The sequence below is a fragment of the Apodemus sylvaticus genome, chromosome 6 (assembly GCF_947179515.1).
Source record: "Apodemus sylvaticus chromosome 6, mApoSyl1.1, whole genome shotgun sequence".
NCBI lineage: Eukaryota > Metazoa > Chordata > Mammalia > Rodentia > Muridae > Apodemus > Apodemus sylvaticus.
The window spans coordinates 41719188-41744091 of record NC_067477.1 but is presented as its reverse complement, the minus strand read 5'-3'; the positions used below and the strand labels follow the sequence as shown (position 1 = coordinate 41744091).

Below are 24904 nucleotides of genomic sequence, written 5' to 3'. Positions count from 1 at the left end.
AAAGGGCCAGCCATGGGCGAGCCAATCCCTGAAAACTATTAACTTCAGTGTGTGAAGATGCAGACTTCCATGAAACAGACTTAGAATCGTGCATGCACTCAATTGACTCAAAGGACGGTGTGATGTGTTTAACTTATAACGGAACCACTGTACTCAAAACAAGACAACTTTGTGTATTTTCTGTGGTCTTCCCTTCACCCTAATAGCTTCCATAGAAGAGTGAGCAGTTAGTATTTACTGCTGCAGATTCCCAGGGCACAGCCACCTCCCAGAGAATGTTATAAATGGTTTCCAACTTAGGATGGTGTGAAAGAAACACATTTTGTGTTTTGAATTGTCCTAAGCTGATGCTAGCAGGTCTATGGACTCTCTGGCAATGCTGGAGAGCTACAGTGAGGTGAGACACAGCCACCAGGCAGCCAGGAGAGTAAAGCGATGTGTCCAGTGTCTTGTGCTTAGGTTGTGGCACCAAATGCATTTGGACATAGACTATTTCCAATTTATCATGGGATATACTCCTACTACTGAGTATAGAAGCAGCTTATATTTGTATACACAACAGATACAAATAATTGGCACTACAACTGAGATTTATTGATTGCTGGAAAAAATGAGGTAAAGGCTGTCATAGAAATCACAGCAAAATGTGTCCAAATGTCAACTCAAGTTGTTCGTGTACCAGAAAACTAAAACTGAAATGGCCTGTCAGACAATTCAATATTTAGAGACAAAAACAAACAAATAAGAAAACCACTCAATGAGAAAATACAACTACAGAACATTTCTTTATTTTTCACTAAGACTTTCCCAGAGGATATAACTAACCTTATCCCCATCCCACCCCCATGAAGGGTTAGTGCGCTCACTGCTATAAAGCAGACTCTGACAGTTTCAAGGACTGGAACCAACCTTAAATGGCAAAAATGTTTTCTATCTGAATTATCATAAAAATGTTTAAGTAAAAAAACGAAAGTAAAGGAGCAAAGGGGCAACGGTGGCTTCAGAGTGAAAAGATCATTCACGGTTCACGTCAGACATTCAGTCTTGGCTTGAGTGTAACAAAGTGGAAACAGGATCGCTATCATAAAAAGGTTCACTACAGCACGCTGTGTGCACCTGTTCCAAGTCCACCCCCAGCCCCTGATGCTTCCGACTCAGTTACTTCCCAGCCTGTTGTGCCTGTCGACGGAGGAGCACGTAGATCTTCTCTTTGATCCAGTCTTTGTTATACGGCTGGTATGTCTGTGTATCAGCTCGGTAACTGAGAACAGAAAGAAACATGCAAAGTTACAGCGGTCAGTTAGTCCTGCCTGGGGTGGCACCAGGCACATTTTCACACATGAAGAGAATCAAAAGTGAACAATGCTGCTGTGTTTGTTTTGTTTTTAAAGATTTCTTTATTTTATGTATATGAGCACAATCACTGTCTTTCAGATACACCAGAAGAGGGCATTCCATTACAGATGGTTGTAAGCCACCATGTGGTTGCTGGGAATTGAACTCAGGACCTCTGGAAGAGCAGTCAGTGCGCTTTACCACTTAACTGTCTCTCTAACCCAATGCTGCTGTTTTAACAAACAGATCTACATCACCTAAGATAATCTTATGGTGGTAAAGGCCAAGACCCAGAACGCTTAAGCACGCAGTTAACACACCTACTGACCAAAACCCTTGTGTTTTTCCTACAGCATAGCTTCTATTTTTATTGAACTATTTTTATAATTCCTTTAGTGATTAAAAGCAAAAGCTAAACACTAGTACAAGCTTTAGATTTGCCCAATTTATTCTGAATCAACTCTATTAGATTTGCTGCTGTTTAAGCAACTCATAGTTTTAAGATTTGCTTTTAAAAATAACGACCAAAGACCTACAGAGGAGAATTTCAGAAGAACATCTCTTTCATAAGAGAAGGGGAAGGCAGGAAGACTCACAGCAAGTTTTCAGAGACTGAGTCAGTCAAGGTATCATTATGAGACTTGAAGAACAGAGAAGCTTTCCAGCTGGCCTAAAACTCAACTCTCTGTGGAGGACTAAAGCTGCAGTATAGGGATGGAGATAGCTTAGTGAACGGTTAAGAGCACTGCTTGCTCTCCAGAGGACTTGGGTTTGGTCCCCAGCACCCACATGTCAAGATCACAAGAGTCTGTGACTCCAGTACCTGGGGATCCAAATGTCCTCTTCCGACTTCTGAAGGCACTGCATGTACATAGTATGCAGTATATAGACATACATGCAGACAAAACACCTATACACAGAAAATAGCAAACAAACAAACAAACAAACCAAAAACCTGTCGTATAACAAGGCAGACAAAGCACCAGGTGTGGTGGTATAGAATCTCAGCACTTGGAGGCAGAGGCAGGCAGATTTGAGTTTGAGACCAGCCTGGTCTACAGAGCAAGTTCCAGGACAGTCAGGGATACACTGTGGAACCATGTCTCCAACCAACCAACCAACCAACCAACCAACCAACCAACCAACCAAAAAGACAAACTGGGGGAGGGGGCTCGGAAAGATGGCTCCAGAGGACCTGAGTTCAATTCCCAATACCCATACAATGGCTCATACCCATCCTATGTAACTCCAATTCCAGAGGATTTGACACCCCTCTTCTGGCCTCTGGGAGCATCAGAAATGCATGTGAACAGACATAAGATACAGACAAGACAACCATACAAATAAAAAATAAAATTAGGCAAGTGATAGTATGTATTAAAATTATAGCCAGGTGGCACACACCTTTAATCCCAGCACTCTGGAGGCAGAGGTAGGTGAATTTCTAAGTTCAAGGCCAGCCTGGTCTACTACAGAGTGAGTTCCAGGACAGCTAAGGTTAAATAGAGAAACCCTGCCTCAACCCCAAATCCAAATGTTGTTACTAAACATGGGATATTACTTTAAGTATCTGGATTAGCTCTCTTTATCTTTTAATAAAAGTATTCCTGTAGGTACAATTATTTTTAAAAATAAAAAGGAAGCAAGTAAAATTAAGGGTTAAAGTGAAGCAACCTAATAGCTAAGTGATACTGGGCAAGATTCACCTTTCCTCAGATCATAAACTGTTGTCATCCATTCTACACAGTACAGCTCAACACTCCAGGCATCAGAACCCTCACCAGTGTGGGGGTTCTACTAAGCTAAAAAGCTACACGATCTTATGAGTTGTGGCACTAAAGACTGCAATGGGGCTGCCTGCCCGGTAAGCAGGCAGTTTACCCTGAGCTACACACACCCAAGTCCACACTTACCTTTTGACAGGATGTCACTAAGTTGCCTAGCCTTAAACTTTCCATCCTCCTGTCTCACTCTCCCAATTAGCTGGGAGCCTGTACTCCCACACATAGGGCCAATTTCCAATAAGGAAAATAAACTCCAGAGATGGAAAGCTCTATGTGAGCAACACAATTGTTTTCTGAGCGGCAAGGCCAGGGGCTGTTCACTGCAAGCGCACAGGCTTCCTTCCCATTGCCTATGATGCCCAACCAACACGAAGAAACTTCTTTACTAACGCTGTTTTATGAGAAATATTCCAAAAAAATTTCCTAGGATCATGCTCTGTTCATGCATTCTAATTAAATGGCAATCTAGTCTCCTTCAAGGTGTGGACTACAGTAAAATATTTACGTTAGTACTACTGACAATAAAATTTAATAAGCATGTCAGAACCTAAAATCTCACAGCAACAAACCAAACCAAACCCTGTTTACATAGGGTAGGACTAACTTAGACTTCAAGAACAGAACTTTGGTTTTAATCTGAAAACAATTACTTTAGGAAAAAGTAAGAGGATGAGACTCCAAGAAAAGGAGTATCAGGGTTAGCGGTCTATTCCTCCCCACACTAGCAACTGCCACACTTCTTATACCTTCAGCTCCACAGCATCATTTTAACTTTTTATTTATATGTAAGTGAAACACTGGTGACTATATAAATGGACAAACCCCAGAAAATTACAAATTAAAAGATATAGTTGCTAATACTTACACAAGACAGCTGAGATCTGCCAGATCGTCGATAAAATCAAACAACTGACTGATGTCGTATGTGATGGAAGGGCTGTTGGGATTCATCCTCTTCAGATGTTCTTCATACATTTTACAAACACCTATGGGGAGAGAACAAGAACATAAGTAGTGCTGTATTTACCTTAGGAAAACTGATCTGAAAAAGGACTACAGGCTCATCACTTTTGTTTTAATTTTTGTGACTAGCAACTTAAATTTACGAGAACATTGGTAACTATTTTGTGCTTTATAATTAGATGATTACTTCAAACCCCCCCCCCCCCCCAGAGTTGAATGAACTTTTAAGGCCTGGGTTGGGCATCTGGGTAGACTACTAGCCCAGAGCCTATGTGTATTTGGTCATTAGCAGTGACCCTTCCCAGACAGTATTGTGAGTTTTTTTTTTTTTTGGTTGTTGTTGTTTTTTTCTCCCCAGGGTCTGTCTATAGACCTGGCTATCCTGGAACTCAAGAGATTCTCCTGCTTCTGCCCCCCCCAATCGTGTGATTATTTTATCAAGGTTCCCAGTAAATCTTTCTAAAGCTGGAGAGCAGAACATGGAAGTTTCCTATTTTACCTTCAAATTCTGATGCAATGGAAAAAGTCACCAGCAATTGGTGAGAAAGTTGGAACTTATCCTAATATGGCACCGAAGAGCCTAGATGCTGGACTCAAGAGGAATCCAGAAAGCTAGCTTATTTATCACATAACCAAGGACAGACACCTCCACCTTACCTGACCAACAGTGAATACCTTTCCACAGGGCTCTACAGATTATTTCAAGTAACACTTAGCACAAGCAAAGCTTGTAAATAAGTATTCCACATGAGAAGAAAACCAGGTGTGATGCTCACATATGTAATCCCAGCATCTGAGAAGCTAACTAAGGCAGGAGGATCAGATGTTCACACCCATCCTCAGCTATATTGTTGAGTTTCAGTCTAGCTTACTATAAATGAAACTGTCTCCAAAAACACAAACCAAACCTCCATAATAAGAAATGGTAGCATTAACAATTATCAACAGAGCACATTTCCTGGTAATTTCCAACTAGTAAAGCGTTCTATAAATGGGAGAATTTACCTGTTCAGTCCATTGCTACCACCAAACCACAAGAAACAAGTGATATCAATGTTAGTTACCTGAGGGCAACATACCATATATTGTAATATATAAGCGCTTAAGGAACCTGTAAACTAACTTTTAAAAGCTGGGGTTGAGTTGCCGCACTTTAATCCCAGCACTCAATAGGTAATGGCAGGCAGATTTCTTGGAGGCCAGTCTGGTCTACAGAGCAAGTTCTAGGATAGCCTGGGCTATACAGAGGAACTGAAGTGAATCACCATCTTCCTCCACCCCGAGACAGGGTGTTTTCAGTGGCCTGCGCCTCACTCAGGCTAGGCTGACCATCGAGCCTCTAGGATCCACTTGTCTCTACACCTCAGCATCAGACCACACGCACAGGCTCCTAGGTTTGGCTTGTTTACAGGGTTTGGGCTCTCCCACTCATCAGGGCTCATGCCTTTCCTGAGCTGCCCCGTCCCCTTAACTGCTACTAGCATCCTACACTGAAATCACATAACTGTAAGAATTAAAAAGTCAAATCCAGGAAGGCAATTTCACTGCGCATCTTTAAAAGGCACGGCCTGCCACTACTCTCATGCTCACTGGACACAGACTATCTGCCACCATCAGGAAGAACAAACATTTACTCGGCACTTCACTGCTGGCTGTAGCCAGAACAAAGAGGCAAGAAGTTAAAAGACATAAACCAGAGACTGTCTTTAGCTGTAAATGAGGTGGTCTTGTAGATATGAAGCCACCAAGACATGATTAGAATTAATAAATGAAGTAACAAGGCTGTAACATACATGATCAAAACATGAAAATCAGCTCTATTTCTATATACCTCCACCCCAAAAGAAACTTAAACTCTATGTAAAGCTCTTACTAATAAATCTGGTAAATAAGTTTACCAGTATCGGATTTGAGTGGCAGAAGGAAGGGAAGGAGGGAGATTTTCAGGGTGGAGAAGAGGTTTGCTTTTGGCAATGGTAGGCTTGAACCTGTGACTTCATGAATGCTAAGCAAATTCTCTCCTCCTGAGCTAGAGCTATGCCCCAGCCTCTCAGTTACCCCACGCAGGTATCAGGAAGCACCCCAGTATCCAGCTCATGCTGTCCTGCAACTTACTATGTAGCTCAGGCTGGTTTCACACTCATGCTCCTTTGACCTTAGCCTCAGTAGTGCTGGAATTACACACGACGGTAATGACCATAGCTCGTCTTTCTTTCCTTTTCAATAGGATGTAGGCCAGGCTAGCCTTGAAATCATTATAACAGAGGATAAACTTGAACTTCTGATCTTCTTGCCTCCATTTCCCAAGTGCTGGAATTACAGGTTCAGACCACTACGCCTGTTTCCGTGGTGCCAAGGAACCAATTCAGGCTCTGTACATGCTAGGCAGATACTCTATACGACAGCTACACTCCATGCTCATAAACTACAATGTATCATCTAAAAAGATGAAATGAAGTTATAAAATATGGAATAAATGCATACTGTTATGTTGTAGAAACCAGCACAAAAAATTTGTTTGCAGTAATTACAACCAACACACTGGGCCCATGTGTGTGGTTAACATTCATGGATTTAATTAACCAGGGGTTGGAAACATTTGAAAAACAATCTCCAGCTGGGCAGTGTTAGTATGTGCCTTTAATTTTAACCCTGCACTTGGGAGGCAGAGGCAGGCGGATTTATGAGTTTGAGGCCAGCCTGGTCTACAGAGTGAGTTCCAGGACAGCCAGGGCTACACAGAGAAACCGTGTCTCAAAAAACCATAATAAATAAATAAATAAATCCGCAGGCACGCAACATCTATACCTTTTTCTTATTTCTCCAACAAAAATGTGGACTGCTATTTACATATTACAACGTACCAAGTATTACAGGTTTAAAGACTAGGAGCTGCCACCTGGGGTCTGGAGGGCAGGGCAGGTATAAATTTTAGGGCAATAAAACCTTTCTTTATGACTCTATATTGACAAACCGACCAATCTGGCAAAATTCACAGAACTGGACAACACAGAATGAACCCTAATGTAAACTACCTATTTTCCCTGCTTAAATAATTCAAGAAATGTATGGGAGAAAGGTTTCCAGTTCCCACACACATGCTACTTTTCTCTCAAGAGAACGGTGTGTGCTGAGGGACCGTGAAGACCTCTGCCCTCCATTACCTTCCGTGCTTACTCACCTTCCATGCACTCATTCACAGACTCGTAGTCGGCGTAAGTCCTGCCTTCTGGCCTCTTGGTAGGCTGTACCAGCAAAATGGTGTGAGACTGAAGGGGAAAAACAGCACCAATGAATATCCTAACATGCGAGCCAGACTCACATCAAGACATAGGCCCCAACATGACGTGGGTGCTAGAGTCACTAAAACATAACTAACTAGGCTGCTCATCCTGTGGTCCATGCCTCTGTGTCAGCGCTGGGTCCATAGCTCCCTTAACTAGATCAGCCCCTTACTCTCTGGGTCATTTCTCAAACTCCAAATATACACACACGCTCCTGTATATTTTTTTTTTAAATTTATTTATTTTATGCATATGAGTACACCACCATTACTCTCTTCAGACACACCAGAAGAGGTCACCAGACCCCATTACAGATGGTTGTGAACCACCATGTGGTTGCTGGGAATTGAACTCAGGACCTCTGGAAGAGCAGTCAGTGCTCTTAACCGCTGAGCCATCTCTCCAGCCCCCGTATTTTTTTTTCTTAATAACCTTTAGAACCCGTTTTCTGTCTCCACTAGCCTCTAGCTCTATTAATTCAATAAAAACTAAGACATGGGGTAATCAAAGGAGAGAGAGAAGGAAATACTATAATCGCTGTATCAACCTAAGGTCTTTTCTGACTAGAGCACAACAGTGGAGGCCACATTTTACACAGGAGTTACTCCCACATCAATGTGTACGATTAAGTAATAATATAAAATGTATATAGTAAATACCACATTAAAATCATCCATTGAACTAATCACCTAGATGACCTGCTTTAAGGGGCTAGCTCAGACCCAAATCTATCTTTGACTGTACCAGAGAACAGCACTGAAAGCATTCCTCTCCTGCTTATGGGAAGTAGAGCCAGTTTCAGAGTTCTCATTTATTTTGGGACAGAAATAAATTCTCTGGGTTTGTCCTGTGCCTATAGGATGTTTTGGGGGCATTTTTGGTCTCTACTCACTAGATGTCACTAACACCAACTCCCTTCAAATAAGCAAAAACCAAAAATGTCTTCAAACCAGACAAGGAGGAAACCTGACCAGCATAGTCTAATGTAGTGTCTCCCATGCATTTAAGAATGATTAATTAAGTCAACAAATGCAAGCATGATGCAACTCCACTGCAAGCCCAACCCTCAACCAAATTATTCACCTTGTTTTCTTCTCTTGCAACACTAGTTTCTGGTTAAAAAATAAATTCTTATGTCAGGATGTCAGGATCCCAAACTATTTTGAGACAGTCCAAAAAATCTAATTATGTACAAACTGAAATGAGATTCTGAGATCTAGGCTTTCTGGATAAAAAAACAGAAAAAAGTACTTTAAGCTGGGTGGTGGTGCCGCACGCCTTTAATCCCAGCACTTGGGAGGCAGAGGCAGGAGGATTTCTGAGTTCGAGGCCAGCCTGGTCTACAGAGTGAGTTCCAGGACAGCCAAGGCTACACAGAGAAACCCTGTCTTGAAAAAACAAACAAACAAACAAACAAACAACAAAAAAGTACTTTAAATTTCATATAGCAAAAGAACATTATTCTTTCTCCATCCCCAGCAAGATCTGTGTCATTTTAATTAAGTTTGAGAAGACTTGAGACAAAACTCTTAAGTTGTAGCAAAAGAAATCTTTACCGAAGTGAACAGTGTTTTGTTAGTTATTAATAGCCAGAGAAAGCATGATTTGTTGCGCAGAAGCTCATAAAAGGCCAGCTACTCAAAAGGTACTTTCAAAATGTTGAGAAAATTAGTCTCATGAAAACCTATTTGTATTCTCGTAATGGCTCACCCTAGACAAGTTATTCATTTTTTTTGCCAATTTTTTAAATAAAAATTTAAGGCAAATTAAGGAATAATTTGAAATAACATTTGAAAAGTACAAACATACCTGCTCCAAATATTTCCCTTTTGATTACTTAAAAACAAAGGGGCCGGAAGTACTGGAGACATGGTTCAGTGGTTAAAGAGCACAAGCTGCTCTTCCAAAGGACCGGTTTTCAATTCCCTGCACTCACATGGTCGCTTACAATCACCGGTAATTCCAATCCATGGGATCGGACGCCCTCTTCTGTCTGCCGCAGGCACTGCATGCAAGTGGCACACAAGACATGCAGGCGAAACACCATACACAGAAAAGGTAATCTTTTAAGATCCCCAAAAGCAAAACAACCACAAGAATGCTGATAGCTTAGTGGTTAAGAGCACGTGTTTGGTTCCCGGCACCCACATCCTCCACTCACAACCGCTTGTTTTAACTCCAGATCCTGGGGATCTCATTCCCTCTTCTGGCCTCCGAGGGCTCCTGTACTCACGTGCAAACGCAGACACATAACTTAATAATAAAAACAAAAACTTTCCCCATCGGATTTTGAGACCAGGACCCTAGAGCCTCTCTTCCGGCTCCACTCCCAAGAGAATGTAGTAAGAATAAGATTGAAGACTGACATAATTGAAAAACAGGGCAACTAAGGATACTGGAAAAGGAAAAATACTTTCCGATCTCCCAGGGCCGACATACAGCGAACAGTAAGGTAACGGGTGTGTCAGTTTCAGGAAACGTCTGACACACGTTACCCGGCCATTGTTCCTACAGTCCGCTGGTGCATCTGATGAGAAAGAACGGCACCCCACACCTTCCTCTCCCAGGCAGCGATCGGTAGGCTGCGCATCCTCGGCCCACCGCATACCTCGCCCCCAGCATCAGGCGGGCGCGCAGTAGCAGGGAGGACCAGGTCCCGGGCCTACAGCCAGGCCCCGCGGCTCAGCGTCGGGAAGGGGAAGGGTCCATCCGCGAGCTAGGGGGAAGGGGGCGGGGAGCAGTTCGCTCGCGCTAGATGGGCAGGGGCGGGAAGGATGGGAAGATGTACGGGCAGGGGTGGCCCTCGAAGTTGGGGACCCCGGCAACCGCTGAGGACTCACCATCGCGCCAAACGCTTTGCTGTAGCCGCCGCTAACACCTCCGTCGCCGCACACGAGCTCAGCCGCAACGCCGCCAACAGCCAATCCCGCGAGAGCCGCCGCCGGAAATCGTCGGAAGCGCGACGCAAAAGAACCTTTCAGACCATAGAGATTTACACATTTCCGGTTTCTAGAGTGGATACCGACTCTGTTTCAGCCATCTTGGGTAAGGGCGCCGAGATGTGTACGAGGATCTTTCGCAGCTTTAGGAAGAACAGTTTGTTTCGGGATGCTGCCTTTTGTACTCTAATTAACAGACAGGCAGCTAAAGTGATGGGGAATACAACAGCGACACCAGTCGTCTTCTTTTTAGCCTTTCTCAAAAATGGCGGCAATATAAGGACCCCGGCCTATAGGTCGGTTGTAACCCGGAAGTGCCCCGCTAAAGAGGAGGCGGTGAGACAATCCGGAAGTGGGAGTAAAGAAGAGGTGCCACTTGGCGGCCATGGCAGCAGTAGTATTGGCGACTCAGGGTCAGGGCCTGGCTGAGGGAAGTACCATGGGCAGCACCGGGTGTAGGGCAGAGACAGCATCGTATCGACTTTGCTGTTGAATCCTCCGGCCCAAGTTAGAGACTTGCAAGACGTCTTGCCCAACTCTAGACTCGGAAGGTAGTTTGCTGGGACTGGTGGGCTGGTCCCTTCGCTGGGGGCGTATCACCTGCGGTGCCACCCCTGGGAACAGGTACCGCTTGTGAAGAAGACACTTGGGTTTACCTCTTTTTCCTGCTGCTACCAGGGGCATTGTCTAGGGGAGCGAGTCGTTGTGTCACCCTCATTCCGACGATTGAGGAGATCTCTCTTCGCACAATTTCTCCATCTGTTACCGACCGGAATCCCAGTGACTGGCAACCAAGTACCTAATTGCGCGAAGTTTTCTCTGGTGCTAGTATCAGCAAAAGGAGCTTGCTTCTTAAAAGAGCGGCGTGCTTCGTGAACACACCGGCTGGTGGCAAGACTGAAAGAAGTGGGGGAAATTCCCCCGTTTTCTTGGAAGACCACACGTTTAAACAGCCTAAGCGCCTTTTTAAACTGCTGGAATTTTAAAAGCCTGGTGGTCGAGGGTGACTACAGGAGGGCAGAATGGATGATTTTCTCTCCATTAGTCTGCTGTCTTTGGCAATGTTGGTGGGATGCTACGTGGCTGGAATCATTCCTTTGGCTGTTAATTTCTCAGAGGTAAGAAATTCTGCATTGTCTGCCAAACATTAGGATGGTGCTAGACCTAGTGATATTTGCAAAGAAGCTGTTTCTCAGCTCTAAGGTCTCATTAAGGTCATTAATGTTATGTTAAGATATAACATTTCACAGTAGAAACAAAACTTACGTTCAGACCTATAAATCTTAACCAAGAGTGGTAGATAGATGATACACTGGAGAACCTGGAGTGTTCAGAATCCTCTGAAAATTATATACCCGACGACCACTAAACATTGGGGCTCTGCATTTTTCTAGAGATAGGAACCACATTTACATTTCTGATGACTCCAGGAGGTTTCAAGAAATCAAGATATCAGATAAAACCAAATGGAGACTGTTATTTCACTGGTGAAATCAGTATAACAATTTCTTGAGAAAAATCACAAATATTTTTGGAGAAAAGCTTAGGATGTCAGTACTACAGTCAGTGTGAGAAAAAGAACTACAATAGATAGTTATCATTTCCTTTCAAAGAAGCCAAGGACTGGAATGGATATTCTGAGATTATTTTTAAATCTCTTTGTTTAGAGATAAACATGTTGCTGGGCATGGTGGCCCACGCTGGGGAGGCAGAGGCAGCGGGAGATCTCTTGAGTTTGAGGCCAAACCTGGTCTACAATGCAGGATGCACTTTGGGTTATTTGTTGGTTGTCATCCATTAAACGGAGGTTATCAGAGGGGGAGAAAAGATACACACATCTACTCTTTAGCTCGTCAGAGTTCCCTAGGTGCACAGTGCTCAAAGGTTTAGGGAGAAAAACTACTCCATGCAAGAGAATTCCATAGTTTCATCCTCAAGATAATAGAATAAACCCTGCCTCAGTTCTATTCCTGAAAGGACCAACTTCCTCAGAGGAAAGATGAGGTATGAGTTAGGCCTGAAAGGGACTGGGTAGGAAAGGCATTGATAGTGAAGAAAACAGCCTGTGATACAAAGGGTGGTGAGTGTAGGCGGGGAGGAGAAAGAGGGCCTCAGCCAGATAGAAGGAAGGCTTTCCCTCATCTTGTGTGTGCTAGTTTTCTATTTCCTTTTTCACCTGTGCCCTTTGGGATCTAATGATACAATAAGCTATTTAATTTTATTTTTATTTATGGATGTTTTGCCTACATGTGTGTCTGTGTGCCACATGCAATCCTGGTGTCAGTGGAGGCCACAAGAAGTTGTGGGGTTCCCTGGAACTGGAGTTCCAAAGTGTTGTGAGCCACCATGTGAGTGCTGGGAATTGAACCTGGGTCCTCTGAAAGAGCAGTTAGTGCTTTTAACCGCTGAGCCGTCTCTCCAACCATAACATTTTTAAAAAATTATGTATATTATGTAACATGACTCAATGAAAGGCTTGGGGGTAGTGTTTGCCTAGAATATGCAAAGCCCAAATTTGGTTCCTAGTACTGACACAAACAAAACCCAACAACACACTCACTCAGCTGTATTACAGACAAGGAGACAGGCTATGTAACTTGAAAAGTAACCTGGAATGAGACAGTCTGAGTCAGAGCCATTTTCAGCCTCTGTCCACCGTGGCAAGGGTACATAGTACATGTACTACATAGCACATGAACATGTCCAGCTCACAGACTTACTCTGTTAGTATATTTAAATTGCTACTGCTGTTTCCTGTTTTCTGTCAAGGTAGTAGTTGGATAGAGCTGGGCAGCAGGTGACCTGTCAGTCCTTGACCAGTGAAACCTCTCTTTTGGTTACTTTCCTGCCTAGGCTTTCTGAGCCTCCTATTATCCTCTAACATAATGCTTTGTTTGTTTGTTTGTTCTTTTAAAATATTTGTGTGTGTGTGTGTGTGTGTGTGTGTGTGTGTATTGCATGATGGGTATCTGTGCAGCTTGTGTGTGCCTGGTGCCCTTGGAAGCCAGAGAGAGCTTCTGTTTCCCCAGAACTAGGCGTGCACTACCAATGACCAGCTGTTTGTTTTTTCAAGACAGGGTTTCTCTGTGTAGCCCTTGCTGTCCTAAAGTCACTCTGGACCAGGCTGGCCTCAAATTCCCAGGGGTCCCCCTGTTTCTGTATCCTTAGAGCTGGGATTAAAGGTGCGCACCTTTGGCTTCTCTAAAGAATTTCTCAGAGCAGAAATGAAGTCAGTTGACAGATGGAGCCATCAACTCTTACAGCCTCAGTGTTAGAAATGAGCAGTCTGACCACTAGAAGGGCATGACATGATTTCCCTTCACTCTCCCAACACGAGAACCACCTTTCTTCGTGGATGGCTTTTTTCTTTATCCTTAGGCCTGGAAACTGCACCTTCATAAATTTTTGATTTATGAAATAAAGAAGAAAATCTTTAATTGTCCAATCAAATATATATATATATATATGGCAATGAAGATGCTAATTTCTCAGTATATGGGGACATGAACTAGACTTGTAAGGAGGCCATAGCTCACTTTGAGGTCCTGTGTGGCATCTTGTGTTTTAGATTCAGTTGCTAAGGAGCGGTTTTCTCTGGCAGTTAATAACAAGGCTGTGGGGACAGACTGAACCTAGCTTACCTAGATCGCACTCTTCCGCTGTCCTGATTGATGAATGAAGTAGATACAGAAGGCTGGAGTGGGATTTTAGATTGATTGCCTGAGGATTATTTTTGTTTTAAATTTCCATTCAAATCCAGACTAATACATCTGTAATTATGAAATGAAGTGGCTGGGGGAAAGGCATAGCAAATACAGTCCCACAGGTATTATTATTAGAGTCAGCAGACACAGAATTTTTTGTTGTTGTTTTGTTTTTTTGTTTTGTTTTGTTTTGTTTTTTTGGATTTTTTTTTTTTTTTTTTTTTTTTTTTTTTTTTTTCTTCGAGACAGGGTTCTCTGTGTAGCTCTGGCTGTCCTGGAACTCACTCTGTAGACCAGGCTGGCCTTGAACTCAGAAATCCTCCTGCCTCTGCCTCCCAGAGTGCTGGGATTACAGGCGTGCGCCACCACCGCCTGGCGAATTATTTTTGAAATTATAGTAATTTTTTGAAGACTGAGCTTTGGGACTTTTGTTCTGTGAGAGAATAGTTTGAGCTTTCATTCAAGATTATAGTTTGAGGCCCAGCCTCTCCTGCATAGTGAGTTTCTATCAAGTCTGAGCTAGAGACACCATGTTTTAAAAAGCAAAACAAGAAAGAATACACACCACTTGGTTATTCAGTATCATATGGTCAGTACTGAAAGCATACATATAAGCAATATTATACAGAATGAGCAGGTTATATTTGGGAATATACATGTTTATACATTTATACATGCAATAAAAATTAAAGAAAAAAGGCGTGAATTTGAAGAGAGCAGGGAGAGATATATGGAAGGATTTGGAGGGAAGAAAGGGAAAGAGAAATATTGTAACTGTATTATAGTCTCAAAACAACAGCAAACCCCACATCAGTGTTGTTGATTGAGCCAGCAGTTCCCCCACTCAGATCCCATCTGTGCTGTTCTCATGGCTGTTATAAGGATGGAATGCAGTAAGCTTAACCGAGGCCCAGGACATAAGGACATTTGAAGATGTGAGGGGGATTTTTCAGTACTGCTTATAAAGCCTTGTAAGATCTTCATTTGATTTATAATTTCTTGGGGTGGGATGGGGTGCAGTGGACTTTGTTGGTGGTATCCAGGAGAGTAGGGTTCTCTGAGCCTGTCCCTTCATTTTGGAATGAAATTTGTGAGAGGAGATGCTCAGTGTTGGGGGCTGAGCTGGGACAGAGGCTCCTCAACCTCAGAGAACCTTTCTTCTCATGTTCTTGCTGGTTGTGTAGTCCAGAGTTTATTATTTCTTACTCATGTAGAGCGTGAGGTCCACCACCATGTTGCTATAGCCATATTCGTTGTCATATCAGGAAATGAGCTTTACAAAGTTGTCATTGAGAGCAATGCCAGCCCAGCATTAAAGCTGGAAGAGTGGGTATCATGGTTAAAGTCGCAGGAGACAACTTGGTCCTTACTGTATGTAGCCCAGGATGTCCTTTAGTGGGCTCTCTGATGCCTGCTGCAGCACCTTTTTGATGTCATTATACTTGGAAACTTTCTCCAGGCAGCATGTCAGATCCATGGTGGATACATTGCATGTAGGAACACAGAAGGCAATATTACCTTCCTGTTCAGCTCTGGGATGACCTTGCCCACAGCCTTGGCAAGTGTCTGGAGGATGATGTTCTGGGTAGGCCCACAGTCATCGTGCTATAACTTTCCATTGACAAGTCTTCTGGATAGTAGTGATGTCATGCACTGTAGTCATGAATGCCTCTACAATGCCATAGTTGTCATGGATGACACTGGCCAGGGAACTAAGCAGTCAGCGGAGCAGGAAGCATTGCTGACAGTCTTGAGTGAGTTGTCATATTTCTCATGGTTCACACTCATCACAAACATGGGGGCATCAGCAGAAGGGGCAGAGAAAGTGACACTTTTGGTTCCACCCTTCAAGTAGGCCCCAGCCTTCCTTGTGGTGACACAGACACAAGTAGACTCCACAACATACTCTGCATTAGCATCACCCCATTTGATGTTGGTGGGAATTTCTCAGAAGATGGAGATTGTCTTGTTGATGGCAAGTTTCCTGTACTCGGCCTTTATTGTGCTGTAGAACTTTCTGTGGGTGGAGTCTTACTGGGCATGTAGACCATGTAGTTGAGGTCCATGAAGGCAATAATATCTACCTTGCTAAAGGTACTACTGGTAACCAGGCCCCCAATATGGCCAAATCTGTTCACTCCAAACCTTGACTGCCATGTCTCAGAGATGAGGCTGGCACTGCACAAGAAGATGGAGCTGTTTCTGGAATGGGAGGGACAGAGAGCCTGATAGACACTTTTAAAATTTAGTTTTATTAGAATGTGTTAATTAGGGGCTGGAGAGATAGCTCAGCGGTTAAGGACACTGACTGCTCTTCCAGAGGTCCTGAGTTCAAATCCCAGCAACGACATGGTGGCTTTCAACCATCCATAATGAGATCTGATGCCCTCTTCTGGGGTGTCTGGAGACAGCTACAGTGCACTTACTTACATATAATAAATAAATAAATCTTTAAAAAAAAAGAATGTGTTAATTAGACATGATAGTGGGTTGCAGTTTGGGTTATTTATGCATGCACATCTTTTTATCATACTTACTCAGTTGCCCTTACTTGTACCCCTTCCCCTCCCTCTCCTGCCTAGTCCCTCCTCTACCTATTTTTATGTATTTATGTTATAATTGGTTACAGGATTTAGATGAGAGATTATCAGGGGTGTGGACTCCTTACTTTGTAACTATACCACTGAAATTTCTCTCCTCCCCAACTGGCCATGAACTGTCTTTAGATAAATAGATGAGGGGGGAGGGGCAGCTGTGGCTTATGAGCCCCTCCTCCTGCAGCTCTCATAGGTTCTACAGGAGTAAGCTTTGGAGGGGTGGTTCATGAGCTTTCTCCCTTTTATGAGAGGATGTTGAGGCCCCATTTTGTGTTCGTAATCACAGCTGCATTGAGATCAAGAGATGTAATGATCTGAAAGCATTCTACCTCATTCTGTTTCTTCCTCTGCGCTTAAATTCTTTCTACCCTATCTTCCTTGATGTTTCCTGAACTTTGGAGAGGATGATAGAAAAGTCCCATATATGGTAGGTCACTGAACAGTTTCTTATTCTCAGCACTTTGAAGAGTTAAGACTATCTGTAGTTGCTACTGAACACTGATGGCTAAAAGAGCTTTTCTGACCACAGCTAACAGCAGGCAATTTATTGGTATAAACATAATTATTTAGTGAGCAACTTAATGGGTGCATTATGTTCGTGTAGCAGAACAGTAGCAGTAGCTTTTCCACTGCTGCTTATGGCATACCCAGCCATGGACTTTCGACCAGGCTCACAGTACCGAATGCATATTTACCCTCCTCTGGAGAAGATCTTAACTCAGACCAGGGAGAAGGTGCTCACCCCCATTACTACTGGCTTGCCACTATTGCACCAGGGAGTGTTTCTTGCCTGACTGATTGATGGTGTAGCACACAGGTTAATAATCAGTGATGATTCTCCCCCTGCAGCATTACATAGAAGCTAACAGGAGGATGCTTCCAGCTCAGTTCCTGCTTGATTTGTATGTTCCTACAACCAAAGTATATGCTGTCATCTAGTTCTGGTGGGCAACCAACAGCCACAACAAATGCTTCTATTGTTTGGGAGTCTTCAGAGGCCTCCTTGACACAACCATTGATAGAGCAGTATCCCACCTGTGTTAGTTAGGGTTTCTATTGCTATGATGAAACACCATGACCAAAGCAACTTGGGAGGAAAGGGTTTGTTTGGCTTACACTTCCATATCGCTGTTTGTTATTGAAGGGAAGGAAGTCAGCACTGGAACAGAGCAGGAACCTGGAAGCAGGAGCAGATGCAGAGGCCGTGGGGGTGTGGTGTGCTGTTTACTGGCTTGCTCAGCCTGCCTTCCTTCCTTCCTTCCTTCTTGCCTTCCTTCCTTCCTTCCTTCCTTCCTTCCTTCCTTCCTTCCTTCCTTCCTTCCTTTCTTTCAGGTTTATTTAGTCACATATTTTATGTATATCATGCACCCCAGAAGGGGGCATCATATCTTGTTACAGTGTGATGGTTTCTATTTGTTTGGTCCAGGGAGTGGCACTATTAGGAGGTGTGGCCCTCTTATAGTAGGTGTGTCACTGTGGACATGGGCTTAAGACCCTCACCCTAGCTGCCTGGAAGTAATTCTTCTCTTAGAGGCCTGCAGATGAAGATGTAGAACTCTCAGCTCCTCCTGCACCATGCCTCCTGCCTGGATGCTGCCATGTTCCTGCCTTGATGATAATGGACTGAAACTAATAATAATAATAATGGCCAGCCCCAATTTAATGTCTTTATAAGTGTTGCCTTGGTCATGGTGTCTGTTCACAGCAGTAAAACCCTAACTAAGACATACAGACATTTGTGAGCCACCATATGGTTGCTGAGAATTGAATTCAAGACTCTGGAAGAGCAGTCACCTGTTCCTAACCACTGAACTGTCTCTCTAGCCAACAACCTGCTTTCTTATTGAATCCAGAGTCACCCTGTCCAGAGGTAGCACCACCTACAATGGGCTGGGCCCTCCCACATCTATCACTAATTAAAAAGATGTGCCAAAGGCCAATCTACAGCTGAGTTTTATAGAGGCAGTTTCTCAATTTAGACTCCCTCCTCTCTGATAACACCAGTTTGTGTCAAGTTGACATAAAACTATTTAGGGTGCCACCCTTGGTACTGGTATTTAGTAACCTATGGTTTCTGAAAGCAACTTTATCCTCATAAAGGACTTCAGTTTAAACTTTTATTTATTTGGTAGCTTGCCATTAATTCAGTTTCCTTCTGGCTTTTCATAGACACTTAGTTTTGGGTGCTCTTTCTTCTACACTTCCTCCCCTCCCGTTTCCCTGACCCTCTCTGATGACTTGTTGTGGCAACAAACTTCTGATAATGAAGTTCACAATCAGAGCCACTTTCAGCATTTGTTTGTACTGCAGAGGGCTTGTGGTGATGGCTGCCATAGCTCTCATGGCCTGTTCCCCGGAGAGGCCAGGTTTGCCCCGTCTCTTCCTACCCTGTGGCAGTGTGCTTGGTACGTAACTTTCTCTCTACTTAAATATTAGTGTTAAGCTTTGTTTTGTCCCTTCACTTTTTGGAGTTTTCTTTTCTGTCTTATTATAATAAGTGATTCACTCAGAATAGGTGTCTCTGGGTATTTTGACTTATCACTAAATAAAAGGCTATGTGTTTAAAGAACAAGTTCAGTTTGCATTTTCATTGGCAATTGGTCCCCTTGGAGGTAGGTTTGACCAAGTGTCATTTCAAGGACTTTTTGCATTGTCTGGTGGCTTACTCTTTTATTCCTTTATGAGAATGCAGTACCTTTTGCCCCTCTTTTGAATTTCCTTTCTGAGTTATAAGACTTTAAATTTTATCTCAGTAGATTTGTCCTTGTCTGGAAAACAGCCAGTAACATGTCTTTCCTCAGATCAGAACTATAGATGATTATTTTGTAAGGCTCTGTGACTGATAAACTAAGTTTAAGTGAGACAAAATTAGGATATAATCAGATCCAATATTTTTATGAAAGTATTTATTTTCATAAAAGAAATTTATTTTCTTTAAGATGCTATATAGATATGCATAATTAAAATTTACTTGCATAATAAAAATAGTCTTCCTTTTCTTTTCTTTTTTTTTCTTTTCTTTTCTTTTCTTTCTTTTTTTTGGGGGGGTTGGATTTGGGTTTTTTCCAGACGGGGTTTCTCTGTATAGCTCTGACTGTCCTGGAACTCACTCTGTAGACCAAGCTGGCCTCGAACTCAGAAATCCGCCTGCCTCTGCCTCCCAAGTGCTGGGATTATAGCTGTGCGCCACCACCGCCCGGCTTTTCTTTTCTTTTCTTTTCTTTTCTTTTCTTTTCTTTTCTTTTCTTTTCTTTAGAAAGGGTTCTCACTATATATGGTTGGCCTGGAACTCATAGAGACCTGTATCTACTTCCCGAACGATAGAATCAAAGGTGTGCACACTATCCTGGTGTGCACTTTTTGAGGTCTTCCTATATTCCACTGGTATGCATTGTCTTATTTAAGCCTCGGGACAAGATCCAGAGATAGTGTTAACGTAGTTTTACAAATAACTAATTCGGCTGGAGAAGCCACACACTTTGGTGGCAAGAAACTTTGACTCCTGGTGTCAGAGTGTTTGTCCACTGAATGGCACCACTTTCCTGATGAGCACTGTAGAGATGGCATGAAAATAGGATCTGTTTAAGTCAGTTCTTTCCACTTACTAAATCGGGAGTGTCTCGACACCAAGAACAGAGAACCTTCCCAGTTTCTCTCCTGCCTTGGTCTCAGTTGGGGTAGTAAGACTTCAAACCCCCTAGTAAACATTTGTGTGAGTGCAAGACCCAGATGCCTATAACACCTGCCCAATTGGAATCTGAAGTAGTTACATTTTGAACTAATATCAGTTTCAACTTGATATTTTCACTATGTAATCATATTTCATTTTTATGGTGTTAAAAGTGATATATTTTTAAAGGGAAGAAAGAGAAAAACCTATTCAGAATGTTTCTAATTGAAAATGTGTCTGTCTGTCTGTCTTCCTCTGTTGCTTCTTCACCTTTTGGGGGCAGAGTCTCCCACAGAACATGGAGCTTGCCTTTTTCAGCCAGTGAGGCTCCCTGCCTGTCACAGACCCCCCAAAGCTGGTGCTATAGACACACCCCTTCACTCCCAATTTTCTATACAAGTGCTAGGGATCTGAACTCAGATCTTCATTTTACCAACCTCTGAACTATATCCCCAACCTCATAATTGAGGAACTTAGAAATGAGGCTTTTCTGAATGATGAGCTTTAACATCCACTAGGGTTCCAATCCCAGGTAATAAAGACTGGTGTAAATGTGAGTGTGGTACTTAGACCTGACAGTGGAATTTCAGAGACCTTTGCAAGGTGGGGTGCGGCATCCTGTTCATCCCAGGTGAGATGGGTGTTCAAAGGCAGATTTGATCAAAGCCATTCGGGTGTACATATTAGGATCTCTCTTTAAAAAGAAAAGAATGCCAGGCATGGTCGCCCAAGCCTTTCGTCCCAGCACATGGTGGGGAGAGGCAGGTGGATTTTTGTGAGTTCAAGCTTGGCCTGATCTACAGAGTGAGTTACAGGCTAGCCAGGGCTTCACAGAAAGAAAGAAAAAAAGAAAGAGGAGAAAGGGGAAAAAACAAACAAACAGAGAGCTCCTCACTGACCCTTGAATTACTAGTGTTTGATTTCCAGTTTCCTGAGCCAGAGTAGTTGGGTTATTGGGTTAGAAATCCTGTCTCAGTTGCATGGGCTGTGAAGTGACAAGGCCTCGATGATTACATCCAGCATGGAAGGCTCTTTGCTGCCTTGGTCCTGTGCATTTATTAAAACTAGCCAATCGTGGGCTCTCCATCCAGCTCTATGCTCAGCTTCCTTTCTTTATGCATTTGACAGGCAAATGGGAGAACATTTGCTAAAAGGAAAAAAAAAAAGTTAAAAAATAAACCAAGTTTTGCCGATAGGCAGTTTGGCATGGTGATCAAGAGTATACACTCTGGGGTTAGGCTTCAGAAGTTCAAGTTATTGCTCTTGCTGTTTACTGGCTATGTGAGGCTAGGCAGATTACTTTCTAGGTCTCAGTTTCTCCAGCTGTACAGTGGGGAGAATAGAAGTACCTACTCATAGGATTGTTGCCAGGATTAACTGAGCTGGCACATGTAAAGGGATTGTAGTGGAATGTGTGGATTGCTGAGTACTTGATAACTGCTAGTTATACCATGATGGATTACTGAGTACGTGACAACCGCTAGTTATACAGTGATGGGCAAAGAGTATTGGTGGCACCTTTCATGTCTAGAACTTGGCTGTCCGGAAACCTAGTTAATCCAAAGAACCAGCAACTCTGATTTGTTAGACCTCCTGGGAGTAAGCATTTTGTTTGCTTTGTATTGCCCTTGGTTCTCATGTAGCTCCTGCTTTTTCTCAAACTATTGGGCCAGAACCAGGGGAGTGCCTTTTGTTCAAATTCAATCTTGATCATCTTCTCTGCAAAAACATGTACCTGGACCTTTGACTATTTCATTTGCCCGCTGGCAGTAGAGGAGGCTGGAGAGAAGTTGTAAGAGGGAAGTGTTACCCTTCTGGTTCTGGCATGCTTGCTGAGCAGGCTCCCTGGCATCTCTGGCACTGATTTCTTCAGCATGCCAGCCTCCCCGCACGATATCTGTTCCTGGCAGGGCCTGCAGTGTGCCTGAGTCTTCACCTCTCTGAGTAGGCGTCTCTGCAGCCAGCCGTTCAGCCTAGGCTCTCGGGCACTCAGCAGGCATTAGTTCCACTGGCACCCCTCCTGGCTTTACGGAAGTCTCTGGTGAGACACCCATGAACAGCTTTCCTAGCACCCTGGGTGCTTGCTTCCAGCGAGTTCTACCAGCATGGTAACTCGAACTTGTGCTGTTCATTGAACTCCAGCTGTGCCCTCTTCAGCAGGGTTTGCACCTCAGTCTTCTTTTTTATTTCTGAGGTACTCTTACCTCTGTCCTTGGGTGGCAGCCTCCTTGTATTTCTTGCTTGTATGTTCTTTAAAGCTCTTTCTAACTAGCCAATTACTTTAGCCTCCTGTTAAAGTTCTTTATATTCAACTTTGCTTGTTCAAATGACTTTATGGTTTCTCTTTCTTGGTTAGACTCTGGTCAGGTTAGACTCTGGTTAGACAACCAGGTCACTAAGCAGTCACTCTGGTCTGGCTTATGATCCAGCAGTTTAACTGGGGCAAAGGGGTGTGTTCCCGTAGCCCCAGCAATGGAGGCTGAAGTAAGAGGATTCCATGAGCCTAGAAGGGCCAGCTGGAGCAACAGAGCAAGGTCCATGTCCTAAAAATCAGTCCAGTGCCATGATGCATGGTAGCCTACCTTTAGTGTCTGCCATGGGGTTGTTAGGCAGTAATGAGGGCTGGGAGGAACTGAAAACTACTTGTTATTTCATACATAGTGCCTCATACTGCCAAAGCTTTCTGTTTTTCCAGAACTGGAAATCTGGATTCTTATATGAAATCTTCCAAATGTTGTTGTGTGGCTTAAGAGTTATATTTTATCAACGCATACTTGAGTTGAGGGAGCTTCTAGAGGGGTCCCACCGTTTCCTCAGCTGTCTACAGACAGAAGGCAGGGCCTAGGAGAGGAGATAAATGCACACGACAGAGAGCAAGAGACTGGAAAGCATTCCAGAGAATTATAAAACCTCAGAGTGCAGTGTTTAAAACCGTTCAGCAAAGGAGAAGACATCTTTTAAAAAATATACTTAGGGGCTAGCAAGACAGCACAGTGTTCTTGCCGATGTGTGGTTCCCAGCAACCACATGGTGATTCACACCCATCCCTAACTCCAGTCCTGGGGAAATATGCTGCTTTCTGGGTACCAGGCATACACCTGGTGTACATGCATACATGCAGGGAAAACATTCATATGGATAAAATAAAGTTTAAAATCTTTAAAACATTGTATTGATTATCTGAGAATTTTGGTCATGTTTACCCCTAACTTCTCCCTGATCCACCCTCACCTGGACAAACCATCTTAATGATGGCATTCAGGGCATTGCACCCTCTGATTCAACCAGAGCACAATAATTGTAATGGCGTATACTGAATTACATGCCAGGTCTGTGTTGATTTGAATAGTAACCCTGAGGAGGAGGAAACTGAGTTCAGTGGTTAGTAAGTTCAAGGCCTGTTTATATAGTCTCTAGTTAACTTGGCAATTAAAAAGTGTGTGTGTGTGTGTGTGTGTGTGTGTGTGTAGGCGCCCACAAGAGTAGAAGGAAGTTACTGGATCCCTTGGAGATGAAGTTACAAGTGTTCATTCATCTCTGATGTAGGTGCTGGGATTCAAACCTTCCCAGGCAGAGCAGCAAGCACTCTTAACTGCTGAGTTCTCTCCAGCTCCCAGGAATTTTGTGATTGTTGAGACAAGATTTTACTATGTAACCCTGGCTGGCCTGAAACTCTCAGAGATTCATCTTTCTTCTGCTTCCTGGGATTTACCCCCCTTGCTGACCTAGAGTGACCTGGAACTTGCTAAGTAGCTAAGGATGACCTTGGATTTTGAAAACCCTGCCTCCACTTTAATGGTGGGATTGCAGATGCGTGCCACTGTGCTTAATGTTATGTGGTGTTTGATGGAACCCAGTGCCTCATGCTTTCTAGCCGTGAATCCTAGCTACATTCCCAGTCCATAGTTAGCAATTAAGAATAACTTATGTGTCTGGGTGTTTTGTCCGCACGCATGTCTAAGAAAGTGTCTGATTCTTTGCACTGGAATTACAAATAGTTGCAAGCAGCCATGTGGGTTCTGGGAATCAAACCTAGGTGATCCTCTGAAAGAGCACATAGTGCTCTTAACTGCTAAGTCACCGTCTGCCTCCAGCATTTTAGAGCGGGGAAGGCCTGTTTATAGTCACTTACAGATAGTTTGTGGGAAATTTAATATAATGTGTACAAGGAAAAGAAAGAAAGTAATGTTTTCCTACAGTCTAGTAGAATCACTAATAACATTTTTGTCTTAGGGTTACATTGCTTAGGTGTGAAGAGACACCATGACCAAGGCAACGCTTATAAAGGAAAACATTTAATTAGGGCTGGCTTACAGGTTTAGAGATTTAGTCCATTATCATTGTGGTGGGAAACATGGCAGGCAGACATGGTGCTGGAGAGGGAGCTGAGAGTTCTACATCTTGATCCACAGGCAGCAGAAGGAGACTGTCATTAGATTTAGCTTAAACATATATGAATCCTCAAAACCCACCCCTACAGTGACACACTTCCTCCAAAAAGGCCACACCTCCTAATAGCACCAGTCCCTTAGGGCCAAGCATTCAAATACATGAGTCTATGGGAGTCATTCCCATTCAAATCACCACACTTTTTATGTCCATTTCTTGTCCTTTTTGTTGTTGTTGTT

General features: G+C 43.3%; 2 protein-coding genes across 5 annotated transcripts in view; one reads left to right on the top strand and one right to left on the bottom strand.

Moving 5' to 3' along the window:
• Window positions 1-766: 766 nt before the first annotated feature.
• Window positions 767-10311, bottom strand: Erh (ERH mRNA splicing and mitosis factor). Its single transcript, XM_052185556.1, has 4 exons — window positions 10207-10311; window positions 7264-7351; window positions 3985-4105; window positions 767-1261 (listed from the first exon to the last, which is right to left on the bottom strand). Exons 1-4 carry the CDS (start codon window positions 10207-10209, stop codon window positions 1159-1161), a joined length of 315 nt encoding a protein of 104 aa, XP_052041516.1. The 5' UTR covers window positions 10210-10311; the 3' UTR covers window positions 767-1158.
• Window positions 10312-10636: 325 nt separating this feature from the next.
• Window positions 10637-24904, top strand: part of Slc39a9 (solute carrier family 39 member 9) — a 38877-nt gene continuing 24609 nt past the window's right edge. Inside the window, exons 1-2 of one of the 4 annotated variants that reach the window (XM_052185553.1) lie at window positions 10644-10856; window positions 10984-11423. In XM_052185553.1, coding sequence (XP_052041513.1) covers window positions 11328-11423 — 96 coding nt within the window. In that variant the 5' untranslated portion in view covers window positions 10644-10856; window positions 10984-11327. Of the gene's footprint in view, window positions 11424-24904 lie in introns of all 4 variants that reach the window. The other 3 variants (XM_052185554.1, XM_052185555.1, XM_052185552.1) reach the window with 3 other exon arrangements.

What these genes read in the sequence shown, in the direction of transcription:
- Erh (XM_052185556.1), bottom strand. An exon ending in TGTGAATGAGTGCATGGAAG is followed by an intron (nt 4,106 to 7,263) that starts GTGAGTAAGCAC and finishes CTCTCCCCATAG; the next exon opens with GTGTTTGTAAAATGTATGAA. An exon ending in GCAGATCTCAGCTGTCTTGT is followed by an intron (nt 1,262 to 3,984) that starts GTAAGTATTAGC and finishes TTCTGTTCTCAG; the next exon opens with TTACCGAGCTGATACACAGA.